Genomic DNA, 18,863 nt, shown 5'->3' on the forward strand with positions numbered 1-18,863 from the left:
CTCAGCCTATAATTTCCCCCCTAAAATACACCACAATTTCCAAATAAAAATAAATGGCCTTCTATGATACCTAATTTAATTACATTCAAACTGTGTGCACAATAAATATTTAATTACATTCAAACTGCATCAGCCCTCCCTCCCCTGGATTACAGTTCCCCAGATGTCTCGACTAGCCCCTTATACACTTTCCAGTTCAGACCTTTTTAATCCGTCCTTTTCTTATATTCCAATACACCTTTCATCCCACACCAGCTCTAGCCCATTCCAACCCACACTACTCTCCCATTCTCCCATTCTGTTGTTGCATTTCTTTAACCCTTTCCCACACCAGTCTTCCTTCCCCCCCCGTTTCCCCCCCAAGATATCTTGTCCATTGCATGGATTGTGCCCCCCCTCTCTCACTAGGGGTGCACACTTCCATGCCCAATCAACTTCTTTTACCCAAGCATAATTGTCTCTATCCGGGCTCTGTTCTCCCTCTCTCCCAGATGTCTTCTTTTTCTAAAGTCCATTGGTTCAAATAAAAGTTCTGTGCTCCCTCTCTCACCGGTTGCACTAGATTCAGATTTTCCTGTTCCTCTTGTTCTATTTCTTCAAATATTTTAAAGTTTTTGTCCTCAATGTCTCTTGCTTGTGGGTCCAAATTTTCCATTGGGGGTAGATGTTGTTGTTCTTCTGCCAATGTCTGTCTTCTGTTCTCTCGCATTTCCCATAGTATCTCTTGCACCTGGTCAAAGATATATTGTAAACGTTCTTCATGTGTCTGTAGACTCAGTGCTTTGTTTGGCTCCATCCTTTGTCTTCTCATATTTCAGTGACTGGCATGGGTTGTTGTGCCAGAGGTGCTGCTGTTCTTATTCCCAGGGTTCCATATTTAATTTTCAGTCTGAACTGGGGTCTTGCTCTTATTTTTTCTTTTTCTTTCTTTTTTTTAAAGAATTCTTTCTCTTTAAATCCACTGTCTTTTAGTACTCCTGTTGATATTGTATCAAGCAATTTAACCACTTCATATAAATGTTTCAAAAGTTCAAAGTCTCGCAACATTTAATAGTTTCCTTCCCATGACGACATAATGGCGGCTAGTCAGAGCCTCCTGGGTCCCATCTCCAGGTCAGAGGTGGGCTCTTTCTTGTTCAAATTATAGATTTGCAGAGATCAAAGTTACCAAACATCCCTCCCTTGGGTCTGCTACCAAATGGGAAGGATTCTAGTTAGATTTTGGGGAAAATTAAGGACTTTGTCTTTATAGTCGACTGAAGGCAAGTTAGCCGCAATGCAGACTTCTCGGTGGGGGGGGGAGCGACCTCAGTTCCTTTTTTACTCCCCTCCCTTGGCCAAATTTTCTTTAATCAATATTTGGAGATGTACTTACAGTCCAATCTCTCTTTTTTGGGAGGTATCTGTCACTCTGTCACCTTCGGCATGGAGCTTTGCGCCTCTGAGGTAGCGAGTTGATCCAAGGCTCTGTCCTGCTCAGCCTGCTCTCGGAGCTCTAAAAAAGAGCTTGCCGGGCAGCGAACGGGACTTTGCAGAGCGCTGCTGGATTTCCACGATCCCAGAAAGCCCAATCTGGGGGTTCTCTGGGTGGCCACGTCGCTCACGCAGCTCACCCCTCCTCAGAGCCGCTAGGGACCTCGGAGCCCGAGATTTCCCTCGCCTATCGGTGATGGCAGCAGACCGGAAGTCTCGTGTTTTTCTTCTTCTCTTTTGGCAGTCTGGGGAAGTATGAGGGCTTATCCACAAAAGCGGATAAGTACAAAGCTACCCTCCCTCTCACAGCAGTGTCCCAGAAACCCTCCTGCCAACCACCAAAATGTTTTCAAACGTTTGGTCAGTGTGCTGTTATCCAGCACAAGGGAACATCTTTTTCTATCCAAAAGGAGTGAACAGGCCTCTTCCTTTCAGCAAGGTGGACCCCACCCAGCTCCCCAGTAAGGCTCCCCTTCACCTTCATAATATTTGAAAAGTTACCAAGCTATTGAAGCAGGATTGAGGCTAATTCTGCCACAGCAGTATAAGAAGGAAGCCATCTGGTTGTTCCACAGATTCAATTGTCTGTACACAGCTCTACTAGCTCTCTCAGATCATGAAGGCTCCAAAATATGATCTTGAATCATCCTTGACCCACAGCAGCTGCCGCTGAGACACCTTGATGAATATCTCATCCTTCTCCTCCAGCTGCACCATTCCAGCGAGGAAGCTATTATGCCTCCAATCTTTGCTGTTCTTCCAGTTGCAGTAAGGAATGCTGTTGGTTAACAGCACCATGTCATCAGGATACTGAGAGGTCCTCTTGTAAACGGTGTGAGCGACAAACTGGCTGTTCTGCTGCATGTCTGGGCAGCTTGAATGCCCCAAGTAGAGCTTGGAATAGATGTAATAGTGTCCAGGCTTGCTGCAAATCAGGGAACCCCCACTGTAGTTCATGTCCTGTAGGAAGGCCAAGCCATTCATGGGTTCCCACTGCAGAGATCCGTTCGGAGCCACAGTGACAGAGGAACCTGCAAAACACAACACCGTGTATCTTCATTTGTGGTGAATGAAGTCGGGGTGAACAAACAGATCCTGTCCCTTTCAACAGTGAAACGATAATGGGATCAAACCAGGCCTGGGGGAGAACTTCATTCGGTTCATGTTTTAATGCAAACCTTTCAAGTCCACACTTGTCAAGCCAAGAAGTGAAGCAAACACAGCTCTCCTTCAAAATCTACCCAGATTTTGCAATGCAGCTCTCCAGAGTAAACACAAGATGCATATCTTTGTGAAGAGGGCACACAAGAATGCATATATTGTTGAAAATAACACACAGCAGTGCATTCTCCCGGGGGGGGGGCACGTGTTGCTTGCAAAAACGCATACACTAGACAAAATTTCATGGGAAAATGCATACACAAAGAGAAATGTACTTGAGGATGTTACAAATTCTCATGGGGACGTTTATTTTAAAATTGCAGAAATTTTCTGCCATGGGGCAGACCAAATGTAAGACTAGACAAATGGTAGACTAGAGAGAAACTGACAGGGGCAGTCTCATCCACCCCTAAATCAAACCTAAAAATTATGGTTTGAATACTCATCCACCCTGCCTTTCTGGATACCTTCCAGCTGGGGGGGGCGGGGCAAGGTTTAAGAAAGAGTAGGACCATGATGCGGATGTGGGTGGTGCTGTGGGTTAAACCACTGAGCCTAGGGCTTGCCGATAAGAAGGTCGGCAGTTCGAATCCCCACAACGGGGTGAGCTCCCGTTGCTTGGTCCCAGCTCCTGCCCACCTGTTTGAAAGCACATCAAAGTGCAAGTAGATAAATAGGTACCACTACAGTGGGAAGGTAAACGGCGTTTCCATGTGCTGCTCTGGTTCTCCAGAAGCAGTTTTGTCATGCTGGCCACATGACCTGGAAGCTGTACGTCGGCTCCCTCGGCCAATAATGCGAGATGAGCGCCGCAACCCCAGAGTCGGTCACAACTGGACCTAATGGTCAGGGTCCCTTTACCTTTACCTTTAGGACCATGATACATCCCAGGTTCCCTTCTACACACCTGGCTGCCTTACAGGCCATGAAGTCCTGAGCTGCCTTGGAATCAGGATCAATGGCATTGACGCTGAAATCTCCAGTAGAATATCAATGCCACATCCGCCAGCTCGGGCAGGAAGACTGCTGGGCAGCGAGGTGGGCAGTACATCAACAGGATCCCTAATCTGCCCCGCTTGCCCTAAGCCAATGTCTACTCTCCTACTGCCCTGCTGGCCATTGGTTCTGATCCACCATCTTAAATGCAGTGCTAGACATCCGAGCTGAGCGTAGAACCCATCCAGAAGCGACACTCCTGGCTGGGGGAGTGATGTCTTGGGGCCCCAAGTGATGGTGGATGGCAATTGGTGGCAGCAATGGCAATACCGGCTTGGGGGGAGCAGCAGTAGAAGCCCAGTGGTGACAGGGCTCCAGGTTGAGGAGCCAGTAGCACCATAGTGAGGGCCCACTCAAGCCTGCCAGTGCTCCTGGTTCTGTTAGGCAACTTTATAGCCCTTCTCATTTGTGCTTACTAGTCTGTCCCCACCTCACAAGCCTGACTATGGGCTCCAGGCGGCCTGGCCTGGCTGCAAGGTTATCTACTCTAAACCATTACACCCTGCACCCCTCCAGTCAACTGGCTCTGGATCGTGCCCACGGCACTCAGCCTCTTGGAAAAACTTGACAAATGGTATAAATTTAAAAATTCCTTCAGTAGCACCTTAAAGACCAACTAAGTTTTTATTTTGGTATTTTATTCAGAGGGTGGGGGTGATGGGAATGGTGATGGGCTGATGGGAGTGGTAAACCTGTAGATGGCTGTTAACGACTGTTGATGACTGCAATTGGTCCTGGGGGGGGGGGGGAAGCAAGGGCTGAAGCGCTAAAGAAAGCTTGATCATGCATTAACAGCCATCACCCCCACCCTCTGAATATACATAAGGGTTTGGTGGATTCTGTTTCAGTGTATCTGACTAAGTGTGCATGCACACGAAAGTTCATACCAAAATAAAAACTTAGTTGGTCTTTAAGGTGCTACTGAAGGAATGTTTTTATTTTGCTTCGACTCAGACCAACACGGCTACCTACCTGTAGGTATAAATTTAATTCACTTAGAGAGTTTTCTTACCTAGTGTCAGATGAGCAGCTGGCTTTTCAATGGTAGGTTTGTGACCTGTGGAAATGAGTAAGGCAAAAGTGAGTTTTGCTAGTTCCTTTTGTCTGCAGGTAGCTGTGCATAGCAAAGGCACATGTGAAGCAACTCGTCTGAGCACCAGGTAACCGTGATCAGGGATTTGTATGCGCTGCAATTCTGTGGGAGTGTGGAACAAGTATAGAAATGTACTGCTGGGTGCAAAGAATCTCAGGCGATCCTTTGGTGGGGATTCTAAAAGCACAAATCTAGTGCCAAGGGATGCAAAGAAATGCTTGAAAGTGTGTGGGCAGCGCTGGCTAAAATCTCAGAGCCCTAAAAGGATGCTGGGGGCTTTGGTAACTTGCATAATTTTTTGTTCTTCTCTATAGCAAAGCCAGAATAAATGACACAGAAGAGTGAACACTGCAGAACAGATTATGCAACACAAGAAAAACTGTGCACGTTTGCCCAGTTTACGTAACTGATACAGGCACCAAGGCCCTACTTTTCTCATCACAGAAACTGGATACGTGCGGCAGAAAAAATTTAAAAGATTATCACATCATTAAAAAAGACAAAATTTTAGTTAATTATTGTCACCATCTCAAGCTGTTAGGCTTCCCTGTAGCCAGCAATGAACTAGGAGTGTGTGGCATGACAGCAAGAGCATATTTGACCTCCTTGAGGCAGGCGGCTACCACGCTAGCAGACCAGTTTCTGCAGCTGCTCCCTTGATGCTCACCATTTCACTTGCCTGCTTAGTCTCTCCCTCCCTCCAGTTGAGACCCAGTTCTGCCAGCAGGGGCATGGGAGTTTGGAGAGGGTTCTCCGCCCTTTGTGCCATGTGACATGCCCTGGATGGCCAAATGGCAGAAACACAAAGGTATGGTAGCTTCCGGACATTGAGAGTCTGGAGGGGAAAGTGCTTCCCATTATATATCAGACAATTCTTAACTTCTATTGCCTCTTAGATGCTTGGTGAAGACGTTCCTCTTTCAACAAGCCTTTGAAGTAGAGATTGTTACCCCAGTTGGTATCTGCAGGGCCGGCCCTATGATGAGGCAGTTGCCTCAGGTGGCACATGCCAAGGTGCAGGGAGGGGACAAAATGTGAGTGCCATGTGCCCGACCCGGTACTCTAGCCCTCAAGTGTTGTGAAGGATGCTATCCTTACACTAGTATTGGACTAAGATTCAGTTACCAGTCCAGTTGGCTTATGTATGTGCTGGGGAAACAGCATCTTGTCCTTTGCCTCAGGCAGCAAAATGCCTTGCATCAACCCTGCGTATCTGTATTGGCTATTGGCTTTGAAACTGTTTTTATATTTGCAATTCCTTTTTGTTCTTTTTAATTGTTTTATGTGTGATTGTTTTATGGGTGTAATTGGTGTGTGTGTGTGTGTGTGTGAGAGAGAGAGAGAGAGAGAGAGAGAGAGAGAGAGAGAGAGAGAGAGAGAGAGGGAGGGAGGGAGGGAGAGAGAGAGAGAGAGAGAGAGAGAGAGAGAGAGAGAGAGAGATTATTTGTACAACTTCAGTGGGACACGTGCAGAAAATTCCCCAGTGGCTTGCGTTCTTGGAATCAGACCTTCTCTGTCACATCCATTCTGCTGCTCTTAAGGGAAGTAACACACCATCTGTCATCCGAAAAGGTTCCCTCACATAGCCACATCTCAGGCATGATCACGCGGTGAAAAAGATGGATACTCAGTACAGCTCTGTGCTATTTAAAGTTGAGATTAATTGTGTGCTTTCTTGCTCTAAAGTGTTAGCTAGTGTGGTTTTTCATTCTAAAAGACATTTCCTGGTTTGCATTTGATATATAGACATCCACACGCGCCTAGAGCCACTGACCCACAAGATTCCCCCGCGCCTATAGACGATGGCAATTAATTCTACTAATGCATTGTGCAATATTTCCTTACCACACGGCAGGGTTGATGCAGCATGTAACCAGAGGAAGTGATGTGTAGTCTGAGGGGGTGGGGAATGGAGGGTGGTGTAGGCGTCATTAAAAGGAACAGCCCAATGGTTTTTTTTGGGGGGGGGGCGTTTCTTAGAGCAGGGGTGGCCAACTCCCAAGAGACTGCGATCTACTCACAGAGTTAAAAACTGGCAGTGCACATTTTGGGGTAGTTTGGGTCAAAGTTGTTGAGTTTTTTTCAGGGAGGAGGTAAAATGTTGAGCTTTTTTAAGGGGAGCCACAGTTGTTCAGCTTCTTTGCAGGGAGCCAATGATCTACCACAGACGTCCAGTGATCTACCAGTAGATCACGATCTACCTGTTGGACATGCCTGTCTTAGAGGAACAAAATGTTGCTACTCCCTTGTCTCTAATCATAGAATCGTAGAGTGGGACAGGACCCTGAGTGTCATCTAGTCCAACCCCCTGCAATGCAGGGATCTCAACTAAAGCATCCATGACAGATGGCCATCCAACCTCTGCTTAAAAACCTCCAAGGAAGGAGAGTCCACCACCTTCTGAGGGAGTGAGAAGCATTGTAACAGCACATTACACCATCCAGAATTGACTAGGGCTTCATACACACACCATACGTTTAAAGCACACTTAAAGCATTCCCTCCCCCCCCCCCCGGCAATGAATCCTGTGGTTTGTTAGGAGTGCTGGGAACGGTTGCACTGTAAGGGGTAAACTCCAGCTCCTGGGAGTCTTTAATGTATGTATGGTGTGTGCACAGCCAAATATACTACTGTATTTTCTTATTTTCACTTGTTTACATTCTTCCCTTTCACAACTGGGGCAATGCTGTAGGCAGCCAGTGGATATCGGAAGGTTCTCAGTGAAACCCTTGAGGAGATGCTAAGCTAAGCTTCTCCTATGCACCTCCTCCAAAAGTGGGCCCCTAGGAATTTTGAAGTCTCCCATTTTGCCCCAGTTGGCTCTGATCATCAGATATCTTCACTCTCAAGAAGAGTTCTATATAGCCCCCTACCCAGTGGGGCTTCTGTACTCGGGGCCAACCCAAGTCGTCTTGCTCCTTGAGGCAAAGAACAAGATGGCACTTGCTCCATTCCACAAACAGAGCAACAGTTGAATCTTTCTTCAGCGCTTGTGATAATATAGCATCTTCTCCACACCTTGGAGTGGTCCAGAAGAGGCTGTGTGGCATTTACAGCTCTATCTTCTAACACCTCGATGGATGTTGTCACACCAGCAAAGGAAGAAATGACTCTTTCCTTTGAAACTGAGTTACCTGGCATTAAGGTGACATCAGGAGATGATGGATAAGTCAGTGGCCCCACCCGTAAAGTGGCCCTACCGTGGTGGTGGGAGTTCAGGATCCAGCCCACCAGTCAGATCCTGCTCCTCAGCCTGTGCTTGCCTCTGGCTTCAGACAGGCCAGGCAAGGCCAGCAACCTTTCCTTTGAACTCAAACCAGGCAGTAAAGACAGAGGCCTGCTGCAAGTGGGGCTTTCATCAGCGCTGACTAAAAGCTTCACATTCAGGAGGGAAAGGCTGTACAGTACTCAAAACTCCCAAATGCAGCTGAACTGAGTGGATGGCAGAAGATATTGGTTCCACTTGGGAACTCCCAAAGCATAGCTGCCAAGTTATCCCTTTTTTTCAGGGATTTTCCATTATGCTGAATAGGCTTCCTCGCGAGAAAAGGGAAAACTTGGCAGCTATGTCCCAAAGTGCAGGGCAGGTGTCTTGGGTTTTTTGACCTCACAGGCTGAACAGAATCCTTGTTGAGCTTCGTTTGGCCCATGGGATGAAGGATTGCCCTGCTTAAGAGGACCGCTCACCTTTCGTGGTGGGCGGTGTTGTGGCCAGGCCTCTGGCCCTGGCCCTGGCCCTGGCTGTGATCCGGCTCGGGGGCGGGGGATTGATGCCCTGTCGCAGCAATCTATGCTGGCGGGGGGCATGGCCTCAGGTGTTTTAAACCATGGCGCAGCCGAGGGCTTCCCTCTCTCGCCTCCTCGCCAGCTCTCCCAACCCACCCACCCTCTTTTTATGCTTTGATTTGGCTGTGGACGGGACCCAGGTGGCGCTGTGGGTTAAACCACAGAGTCTAGGGCTCGCTGATGAGAAGGTCGGCGGTTCGAATCCCTGCAACGGGGTGAGCTCCCGTTGCTCGGTCCCAGCTCCTGCCCACCTAGCAGTTCGAAAGCACATCAAAGTGCAAGTAGATAAATAGGGGCCGCTCCGGCGGGAAGGTAAACGGCGTTTCCGTGCGCTGCTCTGGTTCGCCAGAAGCGGCTTAGTCATGCTGGCCACATGACCCGGAAGCTGTCTGCGGACAAACGCTGGCTCCCTCGGCCTATAGAGCGAGATGAGCGCCGCAACCCCAGAGTCAGACACGACTGGACCTGATGGTCAGGGGGCCCTTTACCTGATTTTTAAAGGGGGATGTTGTGATTTGCCAGGGAAATTCAATGTTTGACATTTGTTTAGGTTGTATGTAATCTCATTTGGATTGTGACCCTCTAATGTGAGCTGGAACACTGGATGGCAGCTAACAGATTGAGGTTGAATCCTGACAAGACAGAAGTAATGTTCGTGGGGGACAGGAGGCGGGCAGGTGTGGAGGATTCCCTGGTTCTGAATGGGGTAACTGTGCCCCTGAAGGACCAGGTGCGCAGCCTGGGAGTCATTTTGGACTCACAGCTGTACATGGAGGTCAATTCTGTGTCCAGGGCAGCTGTCTATCAGCTCCATCTGGTACGCAGGCTGAGACCCTACCTGCCTGCAGACTGCCTAGCCAGAGTGGTGCATGCTCTAGTTATCTCCCGCTTGGACTACTGCAATGCGCTCTACGTGGGGCTACCTTTGAAGGTGACTTGGAAACTACAACTAATCCAGAATGCAGCAGCTAGACTGGTGACTGGGTGCGGCCGCCGAGACCACATAACACCGGTCTTGAAAGATCTACATTGGCTCCCAGTACGTTTCCGAGCACAATTCAAAGTGTTGGTGCTGACCTTTAAAGCCCTAAGTGGCCTCGGTCCAGTATACCTGAAGGAGCATCTCCACCTCCATCACTCTGCCCAAACACTGAGGTCCAGCACCGAGGGCCTTCTGGTGGTTCCCTCGTTGCGAGAAGCCAAGTTGCAGGGAACTAGGCAGAGGGCCTTCTCGGTGGTGGCGCCTGCCCTGTGGAACGCCTTCCCAACAGATGTCAAAAAGGAAGACAACTACCAGACTTTTAGAAGACATCTGAAGGCAGCCCTGTTCAGGGAGGCTTTTAATGTTTAATAGATTACTGTGTTCTATTTTTCTGTTGGAAGCCACCCAGAGTGGCTGGGGAGACCCAGCCAGATGGGCGGGGTTTAAATAATATATTATTATTATTATTATTATTATTATTATTATTATTATTATTATTATTATTTGTCAAAGTCTATGATAGTCTGATGACCAGGTACAAATAAACAAATCTGAATCTTACGTTTCCTCATCTGAGAGAAACCTCTGCATGACCACACAACAGTTTTAGAATCCAATGCTATTTATAGCTGGGATTAAATGTCTATTGTGGTTTCAGTTAGTCGAAAGCAGGGAATGACGTACCTGTGGACACTTCCAAGTTTCAATGTTTCCTTCATCTTGATTTACAGACCTCGATACACACACCAACACTACATTTATCTGTGGCTATAACTAAGCTATTGTAATTAATTCCACAAATGGGTTATGCAACATTCCCTTATAGTACGGAAGGGGTAAAATTTAGGGCCGGATTTAGGTTGGATGAGGCCCTAAGCTACTGAAGGTAGCTTTCTATGTCCCTTTCTATGTCCAGCTGTCCTTTGTCAACAACAAATTGTCGCTGTTTCTTGTGTTGAATATATGCTATATGGTCATTTACGGACCTAATAGGTATCTAAAGCCATTTGCACATAACTAAGTACGTATTTTATCAAAGTAATTGTTGAGCTGAAATACAATTAAGAAGAAGTATATCAATAGTGAAATATAATTAAGAAGTATATGGGGGGGGGCAAGAGAGTGGGGCCCTAAGCTATAGCTTGTTTAGCTTACACGTAAATCCGGCACTGGGTAAAATAGCATATACAGTAATCAAAGAAAGTGCAGTAGTGACTGAGGGGAGATGAAATGTTAGCAGGTACCCACAGCCATGGGTTGTTGTTGTTTTGCTACCCTAGTGAACCACTGGTGAACAAGGTCAGGTGAATCTTATTTAGTTTCTTTTTGTTGCAAAATCACACTAAAAGAGAAAGGAAGGAAGGAAATAATGGAAATAAACTGGTAATCTGAATCGCGTACACCGCAAATCTGAATCTGAACAAAATCAGATAAGGGACAATTCAGCATTCTTTCCTCTGCCTCACCAAGCCGAGACACAACAAAATGGGTTACACTTGCAAATTAGCATTGGAAATTAATTTTGTTGCATGGACATTACTTGTGAGCAGGGATGAGGGAGGAGTGTATTTGGTCCACTTTTTACAGCACACCATTCCTGACTCAATAATGTTGCGGTGGCCCTGTGGGTTGGAATGCAACTCCCCGTTGAATTAAACACTTCCTCAGATTTTGCAATGTGGTTTCAGTTTGGAAAAGCACAAACAAGATACATGTTTTATATTTCAGTTGCATATTTTATGAATGAGTGCTTTGCAAAGCACTTAGAAGTACACATTTTGAGAAGGGTATATCTTAATCTTGAGGACTACATGTTTTATGTTCGAGAAGTAGTATTTTGTGGGGAAAGTGTATCAAAAAAGTGTACAATATAATTGCATTTTAAAATATCTATCAAAATGAGACAGAATAGACATATGTTTGAGTGCTAATTTGACTGAAATGGGACAGAATTAGTTGCAGATCTCTTATCTACCCTGTTTCTCATATTTTAAGACATACCCATAAAATAAGCCATAGCAGGATTTTTAAGCATTCAAGGACTATAAGCCATACCCTGAAAATAAGACATCGTGATAGGTGCAGCAGCAATGCCAGCCGTGGCAGGAGGAGGAGGAAAAAAATAAGACACCCCCTGAATATAAGCCATGGTGTGTGTTTTTTTGAGGAAAAATGAATATAAGACGGTGTCTTATTTTTGGAGAAACACGGTACTTGTGAGAAGACATTATGATATCATCATGACCATGGGGAAAGGATTTGCTGGATAATATGCCGCTACATTAATATACTGTGTGAAACTTTTAATTCCATTTCTAGCTAACTGCAGAAAAGCAATGCCTCAGGAACACTAAAAGGCTCTAGATAAAGGGCAAGACAAACTTACCTTGTACAGATTTCTCAAATGTTGCATCGGCATGTCCCTTTAAAAAAGGAAAAAATAAAACCCAGAAGTTAATTCCCAGTCAAGCTGCCTGAAAAAGCATTCCACTCATGTCTGAACAACTATAGTGCTGACAAAGGTCCAATCTCTGAAATATTTTTCACAGAATTCTCTCTGTTTTTCATCAATATACAGGAAACAAATGCTGGATAGACATAGTAAGCCAATGAATCACAATTTGGACCTCACATCTTCCTACCTTCTCCCACTGCTTCTCTAACATACATTCGGAATCTATTAAAAAATAATAATAATTCGGGAATGGCTGTTCTTCGTTTTCTGTGAAAAGTCTGTAATATCAACATATATGGATGTAGGGCCACTTCAGATATTGCAGACATCCTTCCTGGAAAACATGTTAGGCATGAAAAAGAGCTGAAACCACAGATAGATAATCTTGAAGAAATTACGCTGCCTGAGGCCAACAACAAGATGGCGTCATCCTCCCATTAAAGAGCTGTCATACCTCTTTGGACAGTTATGGCTTCCCTCAGATAATTGTGGGAGCTGTGGCGTGTGAAGGGTGCTAAGAGTTGCTAGGAGACCCCTATTCCCCTCCTGTGGCTAGAATTCCCAGAGTTCCATGTGAAGAGGGATTGATGGTTAAAATCACAGTGGGAATTGTAGCTCTGTGATGGGAATGTGGGTCTCCTAAGAACTCTCAACACCCATAACAAACTACAGCTCCCAAAATTCTTGGGGGTAGCCATGACTGCTCAAAGTGGTGTCCTAATGCTTTAAATGTATGGTGTGAATGTGGCCTAGCTTAGCGGGTCAAAAAAAGCTCTGCTCATTCCCTGCGCCTCAGTATCTACCGCCTGAGGCAGCAACCTCATTCTGCCTCATGGCAGGGACGGCCCCGGTTGCACCTATGGGAATTTTGCTTCATTTGCATCCAATCTATATGCACTTAGAAGCTAGGGGCAAGTTGCAGCTTTCTAGGATGTAAATGTCACATGATAACCCACCAGTTGGCATTCAGTTTTCCTATAAGTGTTCCATGTCAGAAACTCATAATACTTCAAGTATCATTTAGATCTGAAATGCACGCCCTAAAGTTATCAAGGCAGATTATAATTTTGTAAGGTAAAGGTAAAGGGACCCCTGACCATTAGGTCCAGTCGTGACCGACTCTGGGGTTGCGCACTCATCTCGCATTATTGGCCGAGGGAGCCGGCGTGTAGCTTCCAGGTATAGCTTCCAGCACGACAAAGCTGCTTCTGGCAAACCAGAGCAGCACATGGAAACGCCGTTTACCTTCCCGTAGCGGTTCCTATTTATCTACTTGCATTTTGACGTGCTTTCGAACTGCTAGGTTGGCAGGAGTTAATTTTGTAGATAGCTAGAAAATTTTGTAGATAATTTTGTATAATTTTGTAGATAGCTAGATAAAGGTTTTGGGTTTTCGTTCTGTCATTGAAGTGCTTTTCAGATTAGCAGTTGAAATCAAATATGACGTTATTAGGGGAAGAGAGAATTCTGGCAGCGTTCAGAGTTTTGCACCAGAGATCTCCATGTGGGGAGCATTCTTAAAGCTCAATTTACAACATCCCTCCTTATTGCCACAGGTATTAGTTGCTTCCCTGTTTCCAGAGAATTTAGTATACCAAAATAAGCACAATAAAATCTTTCCCATGACCAACATTTTGAAGGAATACCCACCACTCACCACCCCACTCCCTTTCAGTACAAGTTTATGATACACAATCTTTGTGGCAGTAGCACAAAGCATTTGAATAAATAGGTTAGATGCGTGATAAAGGTAAAGGTAAAGGGACCCCTGACAATTTGACCATTAGGTCCAGTCGTGACCGACTCTGGGGTTGCGGCACTCATCTCTCGTTATGAGGGAGCCGGCGTACAGCTTCCAGGTCATGTGGCTAGCATGACTAAGCCGCCTTCTGGCGAACCAGAGCAGCACACGGAAACATCGTTTACCTTCCCGCAGTAGCGGTACCTATTTATCTACTTGCACTTTGACGTGCTTTTGAACTGCTAGGTTGGCAAGGAGCAGGGACAGAGCAACGGGAGCTCACCCCGTCGCAGGGATTCGAACCGTCGACCTTCTGATCAGCAAGCCCTAGGCTCTGTGGTTTAACACACAGCGCCACCTGCATCCCATTATGTGTGATACTGTATATTAAAAGGCACTAAAATCATTTCTATAGGTGACCAACCACAGCTGCCACTAAAGCCGGCTCGAGGGGGCAGTGATGTTGGGCCTTTGTCAGGGCCCCAGACCAATAAGGGGCACACTGCCCCAACAGCTGTGCCATTCTCTCTTGGCACAGAGCATCCAAGCACATCAGATGAAGTGTGAGACAATTATTAGTTTCCACACTCCATGTACATCCCCACATCTTCTAAATTAAGAGATCCCCTTGTCTTTCTGCATAAGGTATCCTTAAAGGAAGGAAGGTCCGTATACTATTTAGTCTGGTAAGTTGGAAGAAAGTTAAATTCATTTTTTAGAGCAGCTGCATGTTCTTAAATGAAACCATAATCAACTTTTAAGTCTAAATCCTTCAGATGAACTGGTCTGAGGTTCATCTGGTTATTTATACTGTCTCTATAGCAGGCATCCCCAAACTTCGGCCCTCCAGATGTTTTGGCCTGCAACTCCCATGATCCCTAGCTAACAGGACCAATGGTCAGGGAAGATGGGAATTGTAGTCCAAAACATCTGGAGGGCCAAAGTCTGGGGGTGCCTGCTCTATAGCTACAAACTTGCCGTTCTGTGCAATGCAAAGCATTTCAGATCTTAAAAGCTAACTTTTGCATTGTCTCATAGAAATTGTTCCTGTAAAACCTAATTGCACCCATAGTACCTGAGCATGTATCCCGCCCCCCCCCCTCACACACACACACACAATGCACTGAACTCTAAGTACATAATTCACACAAACAAAAGAACATAGGAATAGCAATACTGGATCAAACCAAAGGATCTAGTCCCGCATCCTGATTCCTAACCCTAACCCTACATAAAACCTGGGCTGACTCTACATACACAAGATCCTCACTAGGGATCTTTACATTCCTCTGCTCTGTGTCAATTTTTGCCATGTGTTTATTCATAAGCCTGTTCCATCTCATTTCTGGATTAATTGGCATCTCTTTTAAAGATGGAATCTGAGAACCATATCCCAAAACTCAGAGATGAGAAAAAACCAAAGCATAATTTACTTTCCGATTCATATATTTCTCCAGGAGGTGGTGAATTAGGTCAGTGCTTAAAATGTCACCCAGACAAAATTCTCTACCATCTCTAATCCGAACCAATGAGAAACAAAGAAGCAAAATGCATCTAACTCCCCAATGCACACGTCCTGGCATCCTTGCAGCTTCTATTCGTCCTTACTATTTAACATCCACAACCAGAGCAACCCTCCACATTCTGCTTCCCACTCCCCATTGCCCCTTGCTCTCTGTGCACTTGATATGACCTTTGATGTGGCTTTGTCCAGTTCCTTGCGGAAGCAGAGGAGGAAATAAGCTTCTATGGCTAGACCAGCCAATGCCAGCAGCACCAGGATTCCCAGCAGCAGCTGGCCATACGACCGTTTCTTCTGGGTCTTCTGCACGGGTGGCACAAAGGGGGCATCCCTCTGTGGCACGTCCACGACAAAAACAGAGGGGCAGCCTACTCTGTCTTCCATAACTCTTGTCTCTCAATAGATTGGCAGCAGGATGGTTGTGGCACGAGGGGGATGTGTTGCCGAGCAGATAGGCTTGTTGCTTCTCTGTGGCCCGAGTTATGTACATGAGAGAGTGCAACGCCCACATCCCTGGAGAGGAAACCACAATCTTACCCAACTGGCCTCTACACACTAGGTTTCTACGCTTGCTTTGGTGGGCTGGGACTTCCTCGAGGGAAGCCACGCCCCTCCTGGTCCTTTCCTGAGTGGGTGTACACAACTTTCTGTTTGAGCACCCACACATCTTGCCATGGAGGGGGAAGGGTTCAGGAAGGCTGGCTCCCATTCTTCCCCCAGTCAGGAGCTTTACCTGTTCATACTGCCAGCCGTCAGTAAAAACTGAGTTCATGACCATGGACAGAGAAACATTTTTGACTTGCAGGTAAGTGAAAGGTGGGGTTCCTATCAGCCATTTTAGGGAACAAAAATCGCTCATTTTTCAAATACTCCTTTTGCCCCGGAAACACTTTGGGGGGGGCATCTGGGGTATCTGCCAACTGTGATTTTGGTTTCTGTGCACCCAACTTCCCTGTCTCTCCTTATGGTCTCTCATGGAAGAGGAACATCAGGTTATCTTACAAAACTAATAATCTGGTTTTGGCTTCAGATTGAAAGACTCTGTACGGGTGTGGGGGATTCCCTCTGTCCTTTTTGTGTGCTTCTGTGGACGGTATGGGATATACTCTTGTCTCCCTTTCCAGACTTCTGCATTTTATTATTATTATTTTTTAAAACCAAACCAAACTGAAACACTGGTTCAGAAGAACAGAAAATTGTGCTTGAGGGAAAAAGCATTTTCGCTCACTTGCTTGTTTGTTTAAAGGAAAAGAATGAGAAATCTGGCCAGAATAACTCTGAGAGGGATAGAAAAGGGTGGATGGAGAAGAGGGGCGTCAAGACATTTTGAAAGCATAATTTGGGCCCTTTTTTAAACAAACCATGGCATGCACATTCCCTGCATCCTCTCTCATCGGCTTTCTTATTCTCTACCATGAGAGGAACTTCCCTCACTTTCAAGAGAGCCACTCCACCCTCCAGAAATTCTAGAACAGCAAACCATTGTTTAAGTCTTGTTATAGTGCACAGTGCTGCATTTACATCTTCCCAATATGTGGGAAGTCCTGAGCGATATCAATGTGATTGGTATTCCTTTCATGGTTACGATTAGACAGGCGAGGGGAACCAACTGTATTGATGTGTGTCTAGCATAGCTGCCAAGTTTTCCCTTTTCTCGCGAGGAAGCCTATTCAGCATAAGGGAAAATCCCTTAAAAAAAGGGATAACTTGGCAGCTATGGTGTCTAGAATCCTCTTCAGATATTGAAATCACTTGAATGGAGCCAGCAAGGGTAAACAGGCTAGGTCTGCTCCCCTCCAAATCTTCATTTTGTTGCCCACAACTGGTGGTATGAGAGAAACAGAGCGTCTCTTGTATCTGTGGAGGCCCCCCATGTTCTAAAACCTGGAAACCAGGAAAGAGGGGTATGAGGGTTGTTGTTTTTTGCCTCACTTGGTCACCCTCTGCAATGTGAGGGCAGAAATAAAGGTTGGTGGCAGAAACAAAAAAACAAAAAAAAGGGAGGGGGCTCCCAGACATGGAGCTTTAAGTTGCAGACCAGACTGTGCCTGGAAAGAGCAGAGGGAAGTTAAGTGTGGATAAGCTCAAAGAGGGGCCATAGCATGGAGAAAGTGAATAGGGAGAAGTTGTTCTCCCTCACTCATGAAGCAAGAACCAGGGGTAACCCAATGAAGTTTAAGGTTGGAAGAAAGTACAGTGGTACCTCGGTTTAAGTACACAATTGGCTCTGGAAGTCTGTACTTAACCTGAAGCGTACTTAACCTGAAGCGAACTTTCCCATAGAAAGTAATGGAAAGTGGATCAATCCGTTCCAGATGGTCCGTGGAGTACTTAAACTGAAGCGTACTTAACCTGAAGCGAACTTTCCCATTGAAAGTAATGGAAAGTGGATTAATTCATTCCAGACGGGTCCACGGAGTACTCAACCTGAAGCGTACTTAACCCCAAGTATGAGTGTAATTGATTCTGGAAGTCCGTACTTAACCTGAAGCGTACTTAACCTGAAGCGAGCTTTCCCATTGAAAGTAATGGAAAGTGGATTAATCCATTACAGACAGGTCCGCGGAGTACTTAAAGTACTCAAACCGAAGCATACTTAAACCAAGGTATGACTGTACTTCTTCAGACAGGAGCACATGATTAAACTATGGAATTTGCTTCCACCAGGTGTAGTCCATGGCATGGCTTTAAAGGGGGTTCGATATATTCATGGAGGATCAATGTCAGGAGTCCAGATTCCCAGCTTGATAACACAGTAAGCGTAGGTAATTAAAAAGGAGGATTTATTGCAAAAACAAACAGATAGCTCCAGACAGCTCTAACAAAGCCTTTGGCATCATTACTCAAGATGACCCTTCTGAAGATTCCTTCCTGTGTCTACAGAATACATTGAACGTTCGCACCATACGTCTCTTGTTTTGCTTCCTGACTAACAGCCCTCCCATTCGCCGACTGTGTGGACTTACTGGATCAGCTCCTACCTCTTCGTGTTCTGAGAGGCTGTCTCTGTCCGTTCGCTCATGTTTGTGATTCCTGCCAGCTTTGGCTGTGTTCTAGCCTGCTCCCAGCCTTATTAGCTTGTGCATCGAGGTCAGGAAGAGCAGAAGGCTGCAGGTGCTGGTTCTCCCCTGTCTGACTAACATCTAAGCCTCTCTGTTCCTGGCTGCTTTCTGTCGTTGGCTGCAAACCTTCGCTTGGAGCTGGCTCATTCCTGACAATCAATGGTCCACTAGCCACAATGGCTGTGTATTACTTCAAGTCTCAGAGGTGGAGTAGATGACATTTGGTCTGGTCCAGGGAGCTCTTATTAGGTTGGTTAAAAGAGAGAGAGAGAATCAGAACATAGTCACGCTCCAAAGATTGAAGGGACTCCACGTGTGATGTTAACAATCAATGGGCAGAAGCAGACCCTTCAAGTGTCCCTGTTTTCCAGGGACAGTCCCAGTTACAAAGTAGGCAAGCTTGCAGTTAAAAATGCATGAAATGGACAGCTACTAAAGCCCATAAGCTTCAGAATTCATGCTGCAATAGAGTGATGGGTCAGCACAGCAAATAAATTTGGACCTGTGGGTTACCATCCCACATAATATAATACATTGATATGTATTATATTACAGCCACCAAAGGACTGAAAGAACATAAACATTCACTGTG

The 18,863-nt window shown here is 45.9% G+C and overlaps 1 protein-coding gene across 1 annotated transcript; it reads right to left on the reverse strand.

The window, feature by feature from the left end:
- Positions 1-377: 377 nt before the first annotated feature.
- Positions 378-15,676, reverse strand: TNFSF14 (TNF superfamily member 14). Its single transcript, XM_035141229.3, has 4 exons — positions 15,381-15,676; positions 11,878-11,914; positions 4,643-4,687; positions 378-2,504 (listed from the first exon to the last, which is right to left on the reverse strand). Exons 1-4 carry the CDS (start codon positions 15,591-15,593, stop codon positions 2,083-2,085), a joined length of 717 nt encoding a protein of 238 aa, XP_034997120.3. The 5' UTR covers positions 15,594-15,676; the 3' UTR covers positions 378-2,082.
- Between the last annotated feature and the right edge of the window lie 3,187 nt (positions 15,677-18,863).

This window comes from Zootoca vivipara, chromosome 15, assembly GCF_965207765.1.
Source record: "Zootoca vivipara chromosome 15, rZooViv2.hap1.1, whole genome shotgun sequence".
In the NCBI taxonomy this organism is placed as follows: Eukaryota; Metazoa; Chordata; class Lepidosauria; order Squamata; family Lacertidae; genus Zootoca; species Zootoca vivipara.